The following is a 7,099-nucleotide window of genomic DNA, read 5'->3' as shown; positions in this document are numbered from 1 at the left end:
CACTTTGACTAACTCCAAGATTAATTTTATATCATTTCCTTGAATTACAAATACTATAAACAAAAGGAACAGCCAAACATTTTTCTCAGTAATGAGTCAGAAAGAAAAACATAGTTCAAACCAAGAAAACTTTCCCAAATATATGTTGTAGAGGACATAAATAAAATAAGTAAGATGAATTACAGCTAAGTATCTGTCTTATAGTGTACAAGTAGTTTGGGATTCTAAACAGATGAAAAAGAAATAAAGCAAATGAAGAAGAAAAAGGAGGAAAAGAAAGCAAAAGAGCTGATAAAGTTTCTGGCTGCAATACAGGAGACATATCATTACCATATGATCTAATGTGGGTGTCAGCCTGGATTGTGTTCATTGAGAGAAACCTTATTTTTTAACTGTGCTATGGAATAGAAGCAGGAGGGTTTTCCACCAAGTGACAGTCACTGAGCTGAACTTACCCCCTCCTCCTTTCCACACCTGCAAAGCCTTTTGCCTGGGTTGAATATTTAGTTTAATTACATCTCAGCTTTGAGAGCTCCTGTTGCAAATCCCTGGATTAAAAGGTACGGTTTTCAGTAATTCTCCTGAACTATGCTGCACTAAGAAAACTTCAGGCAAGTCTACGGCAAGAACTAGTTGAGTTTTAAGAGAAGCAAGGAAAAAATCCTACTAAATGTTTAGCAATGTTAAGTTTTGTATTCAGCATTTTTGTTTCTTGGGAACAGGAGAATGCATTCTCAAGGATTGTGCAGATTTCCTACTGTTTATTTGACTGTTCTGTCGCTTGTTTTGATTTGTATAAGCACTGCTATAGCCCTTTCTTTTTCCTTACTGTAAACTTTTGCAGCAGTATATTCTCTGTTTGCAATCCAGTGTTTAGAATCGGTGATGTAGTGAGTGTGAAAAATGCATGAGTTCTTACATTTCTGTTTTAAACTGCACTCTGTGATTTCTTTTTCATTCGGGTTTCTTCATATATGTTCCAAGCATTAATGAATGTAATTTCAATTTCAGAGAAAAAAGTATGTAGTAGTTAGTTAAAAGGGCTCACTGTATTCCTTTGTAATGTTAGAAAGTGCTATGTTACAGTGTACAAACAAGGGACTCACATTTAAAGACAGAGCCTATGAATGAAATAGTAGAAAAGAAAATTCCTGGACTTGAAACTCCTGTTAACAGAGTTTTAATCTCTTTAAAACTTCCGACTGCTATGTTTGCATATTAAGACATTATTCCACAAAATAGGTAAAACATATAATGTACGGGATTTTTTTTTAAACAGCACATACTGTTTAAGTTGTCTTTTGTGTCATTTTGAAAGATTTCTGACAATAGGTGAATAAGTACTTAAAACTTAATATTAAGATAAACTGGTTTAAGAAGACCACCAATACAGTGGTGACGTGAACTGATGAAGCATATTTCCAGTGGTATTTTAAACTGAAATGTGGCCAAGACTATAGTATAGTTTCCTCTGTTTGTGGAAAAGTCTTCCTCATTGTAAACACATAATTAAAGCCAATTTAAACAGTTATGTACTGCAGACATAAATATTGTGTCACAGACCTTTAAGAATTCAGATTTTTTTTCTCCTCTTTATTTTTTTGTAAGTGAAATGTAAACATTTCTTACCAGTACAGTTTTGTATATATTTTTTCTCTGTTTATGTTAACTTACACATGCAAACAATAGGAACAGATATGTGTGTCTGCAGTATGAATATGTATAGGAATAAAGATATGCAGACACATATCTATTCCTGTTTCCTGATTAATATGTAGCTTGTGTCTGCTACTTTCTTTGCTGTGTCCTCAGATTAGATCCTTGATATACTTTGTTGCCCTACAGTTTTCCTTATATATCGCTCTTACTGATTTTATTACAGTTTTGACAAAACAGAGACCAAAGGAAAAGGCCTACTACAGGGATATATCTAACTGAGATAAGTGAAGTAATCAATATTAAAATGAATAAGAAGCATGAAGACACTTTCAAAGTACATTTGCATTGTTTTGGGGTGTTTTTTTTGAGGTGTAGTAATTTAACTCCAGGATAAGATCCTGTTGTGCATTCAGCAGTGCAGCAGTGACCCTGGAGGGGGAATACAAGCAGTTTTAAATATTTTTTAAAAATACTAATACATCAGAAAGAGCTGGGGAAGCTCTTTAAAAAGTACTGACTGCCAGAGCCATGCCAGGTTTGGTGTGTGTCATTCCCACTGTTTATTGATGTTAATATACATTCTGAAAAATAATCTGTACTGGGTTAACATTCCATTGATAATTTTCACAAGGCAGCTTATTACCATGAATGATGATGATTTTGCAAATTTGTCTTCCCATTTCAGACTATTAATAAATTGCATTGTTATTTTACAATAATTTGTACATAATAATAATTTCAAAAATCTTCTTCTAGATTAAAATGTGGTAAGATCTCACCACCATGTATTAACACCACTTTTCTGTGACATCCTTACTTGTCCTTGTGTACTCTGCATGCATCATCGGGGTGTTGCTGCAGAAGAGACACAGCCCCAATGTCAATGGGGGGCCCGGGCAGGAGGGTAACCCACACAGGGACACAGCCTGCCCCTGCTACACGGCACGAGTTTGCACAGCACTGAGTTGGGCTAACTGGACATGCTGAAATGCTCTGACCCTCTCATTGGCACTGGGGTCTGTGAATGCATGCAATAGGTAGTATGTCTGTTCCAGGAACAGAAAATACTTTCAGGTCCAACTAAGAAACAATGTCTCTTAAAAAGGCAACAGAAACAGTGCTTTACTCCATGTGAAGTCACTCTGAGGTCTTTGGGACATTTGAAGATGTTAGATATACGTCTTCCTGTTAGGTAGATGACAGGAATAGAAGCTATGATTTGAAAACACTAGCATCTTTTATAAGGTAACCTTTTCATCCTCTCAAGACCGAGCCCTAAAAATTTCTGCAGGATTGCATTATTGGCATCTGTAGGTAAAAATTCATAAAGGAAATAGAACCCAGGCACAAGGTAGATTGTATCTAATTCCAGGCCTGTGTTTTTTATTTATTTAGTGCTTTTTTTTCATACTAACAACTCGTCTTGGAGTACCTGGATGTGGCCTTCCAGATAAAGAGGCCTCAGGTTTTCACTCTCATCTAACATCAGCTGTCCATGTTAGCCAACTATCGGGTAGGTTCCACGTGTCAGTGTAGAGAGGGAGATGGTCCTCCTCCTCTGCCTCTCTCCCAGTTTTTTATCTTTCCACTAGTCTATATGGAGCTAAATAATGCTATACCATGGCTCTAACTGTTATACAACTTCTAGTAGAAGAAAATTAATCCCAGCTAGTGCCCAGAAAAGGCATTTCGGAAGTTACTGACCTGAAGAAGCAAGTAGACATCTTTGCTTTCATTACAAATTGCAACATTTGTATTCATCCATTTTAGGAAAAGACTCTTAAATAAATGTCAAGCTTGCCTTTTTATCACTTTCCAACCTGAAGGTTTCATAATTTTTTTATTGTGGGTTGTTTTTTAGACCCATGAAGGTTTGTAGAAGATAAGCTTCCTTATATAAAATTAATAATAAAAGAAAATTATTTTCATAAGATCAGATGATCTATATAATCTTGATACAAAACTTGCAAATAGCTGCTTTCTAATATCTCCTTAGTGCACAACAACACAGGTAGCACAATATACAGTGTGTTGAAATGCATTTATGACTAGGTCCTGAGAACATGTATTTAAAGCAGTTTTCCTTGTTAATATCTATAGCAATATATACTTGCATAATGTTGTGTAAAGAGCATAAAAGCCTACAAAATGAGGCCCTGAAGTCTAATTAGAAAGTATTCTGACAATACTAGAAGCATCAATTCAATTGCCTATGCAGTACAAAGCAAAGGATTTTCAGGATGCATTGTTTATATCATAAATTCTCCCGGCCAAAACTTTGGAAAGAAAGACAATATCCAATATAACACAACATTGTAATCCATTTTATTGTGCTGTTTAAACTGGGAAAGAAGTATAGCTCATTTAAACAACTAAAGATCTTCCCCTGTCTGTCCACCCTGTCACTAGATCCTACTTTCTCAGTCAGTTTTACTAGGCTATAATTTAAAACACACCGTAAGCTGGTACTTTAAAAAAATAGTTCTCAAGACATGAAATACTGCATTACAGTGAGTTTGGGAACCTCAGGTTCATCCCCAGGGGACAAACTCATTGCTATGAAACAAATGCTAATGAAATCAAATAGGCTGTTACGTTAGCAGAAAACAGACACATGGAAAATGTGGCTTATTGTGTTGACTGTTTTGCATAACAAAGTTGACAGTGCTGCCTGTTCCTAATAAATATGACTCTAAATAGGCAAACAGATGTGTTTACAGTTGCTTTTAAGCTGCTTTGTTAAAAAAAAAAAAGCCTATTGACAAGCAGTTACCAGACTCCTATCACATAACTGTCCTATTTTCACAATTCAGTTTTCATTTATTGAAAGGAACAGTTATGCAATTGGTGGATATGCTGGACCTCCTTCAGTAGGAACTGTGGTGCAGCAGCAGGAACTGTGGTGCAGCTATGGGAAACTGCTACTTTTGTTGTAAATCTCCTGCTTTGCTCTCTAGGTTCTGCCCGGAGTCGATGAACTAAGCCATGAGGCTGGCTTTTCTCTTCGTCCTACTGCTGCCAGCATGCTTGGCCAAGCCGTTCCACCAGCAGGGCCTCTTCGACTTCATGCTGGAGGATGAAGGGTCAGCTGATATGCCTCCTACAGATGATCCTGGCATATCTGGATTTGGACCAGTGTGCCCCTTCCGCTGCCAGTGCCATCTTCGCGTGGTGCAGTGCTCTGACCTAGGTAAGCCCAAGATTATCTTCACAGGGCATATGCTTACATTCTAGCCATGGGTTTGCAGCTGAGATGGTGAGGCTGCTATGCACTGCCACTCCGTAACTGGGTTTTTGTCTAAGAAATACACTATGATTACTGTTAACTAGAATGTACTGTATGAAGTAGGCCATAAAGCCCTGACAAGATAGACATTTGTTGTGACCACCAAGAATGTTTCATTTTTTAATGTATATTTTGTGTATGTACATTTGATTTGTTCTTTGAAAGACCACAGATTTCTATTGCAGAGAATACAACTTTTCAAGGCTATTGCTTCACATGCATGTTAAATAAATTCAGTGAGGTCAGATGTGGGGATGAAAACATTTTAAAAGATTCTAAATTGCATGGTCCAAGCTCCAACACCCTTAATCATAGTGTCTAGTACCTCAACATAGAAATCATCCCTTTGCCATAGGAATCCATAAGCATGGAATATCCAGCCCTGAATCATATATGCTGGAACCAGCTCTTTGACTGAAAGAGCTTGGAAACACTCCAAAACAATGAACACATTTTGGAGCTCCTTATTAAATAACTTTCTTAGACACTCTTCAAGCTGAAACCATGAGAACCTTTCTCACAAACTCCCCTTACTCCCTCACGTACAAGGGCTTGTCTGCATGGTCAGACCAGCAGGATGTGAAGCCATGCCTGCCATCACTCTATTTGACTTTCCCATGCAGAAATCTCAAGTAATGAAGTTGATTTCAGTGAGACTGCTCTTGATTTAAGCCAGTATTATTCAGTCTAAGTCTGTGTGCGATGCAGAAAATCAATTAAAGTTAATTTTGGTCACAAGGAAATTAGGCAATATATTCAGTGGACAGCCAAATAACTTCTCTTATGATTTTATAGAGCTTATTGCTTTTTTTTAAAGTCTTCTCTCAGCTGTTTAAATGTATAGCTGGGTGTTTCTATTTCCCTATGTTATATCATTGGCTTTGATAATTACTGCAATTCATGGCACAAATCCACCAATTAGGACCTGGGTCTCATTGTAGTGGGTGTTATATAATTATAGAAAGGAGGAGGAAACATTAGTTAGAGCCCTAGAAACTTCTGTGAATTTATTAAAACAAGCCACATAATTATGCAACAGATACATCTGGCAAAGACCCAGTGAACAATGTAAGCCAAGTTGCACAAATGAGCATGGACTAACCTACCCATGCATTCATAAATCTTTCACAGTACTGTCCTTGTTGAAAGAAATTTTCTTTTTACCATTTAGGCACTAAATAGTAACAAACATGGAGTGGAAAAGGGGAGGATGTTGCCTCACATACATGAAGGCCTTAGGCTTTTATTGTTACACTGGCTAATGCTGGTGGAATTTAAGTTATTTTGAGAACTTGTCTCCAGTCTGCTTCAATTCTGCGGAATGTAAGGAGCTTTCACTTGGTAAAAAAGTAGAAGATATTCACACAGGGACCCTTTGTTGCTGTACTTGCTTCCATGTTGGTTTGGTTTTCCTTCACACATACATGGTTTCCAAAGGGTTGCACTACAGTCCACTGCGTATGGATGCTTTTGGGTTAATAGTCCCATACTGACAAGGAGACTTAGAAATACAGCCACTGAGGCCCCAGGCAATTGAGCTCTGTGTTTCCCAGATAATTGTGAGAGGTGATAAGAAAGAGAGATATTTTGAGCTTGGTTTAAACCTGCATGCTGCAGATACTGCAATGAAATGATTGTGCTTTTGAAGTGCCTGGGCTGATATAATCCAGCCTCTGGGCACGAAGCAAGAGAGATCTCCCTGGGCTTAAAATATGCAGCCCTGAAAAATAAGTAATATTTCCCTGGCAGATCTCAAGGAAGTAACAGTCATTCAGTGCCCTGGCATTAAGTTTCATCCATCCTTGTTGTATGTGGCTATGACAGCCCCTGACAGTTTTTGGGTGCCCAAGTAGGAGGCTCACCAAGGTGCAGGTCTGATGATGAGCAGGGCAGGACATCTGTGTGTGCTGTCAGCTCCCAGGTAAATCTGCCCCTCGCTTTCCTCTCTTCCAGTCTTGAATCTGTTTCTGTGTGACTCAGACTCAGACAAAGTGAGATTTACCTACTGACTTGAGGAAAGCTGGGTGCTGTCCCCAGGAGCTCAAAATTTTGTTGCAAACTGTGGAAGTCCTGCTGGGATAACCTAGCATGTTTCTGGGCTGTGGGATGAAGGGTGCTCGGGGCGCAGTGATCAGGAAGGCGATGTACACATGG

At 38.2% G+C, this 7,099-nt stretch overlaps 1 protein-coding gene across 1 annotated transcript; it reads left to right on the top strand.

Moving 5' to 3' along the window:
* Nucleotides 1-394: 394 nt before the first annotated feature.
* On the top strand, nt 395-4,849 carry LOC104547555 (decorin-like; the record flags this gene model as incomplete). The annotated part of the gene is made up of 2 exons (XM_010193340.1): nt 395-560; nt 4,617-4,849. A coding segment is annotated over exon 2 (205 nt), but the record flags the coding sequence as incomplete, so codon positions are not given.
* Nucleotides 4,850-7,099: the final 2,250 nt, after the last annotated feature.

This window comes from Mesitornis unicolor, unplaced genomic scaffold, assembly GCF_000695765.1.
Source record: "Mesitornis unicolor isolate BGI_N332 unplaced genomic scaffold, ASM69576v1 scaffold19820, whole genome shotgun sequence".
Taxonomy (NCBI): domain Eukaryota; kingdom Metazoa; phylum Chordata; class Aves; order Mesitornithiformes; family Mesitornithidae; genus Mesitornis; species Mesitornis unicolor.
This window is presented reverse-complemented; position numbering and strand designations above follow the sequence as displayed.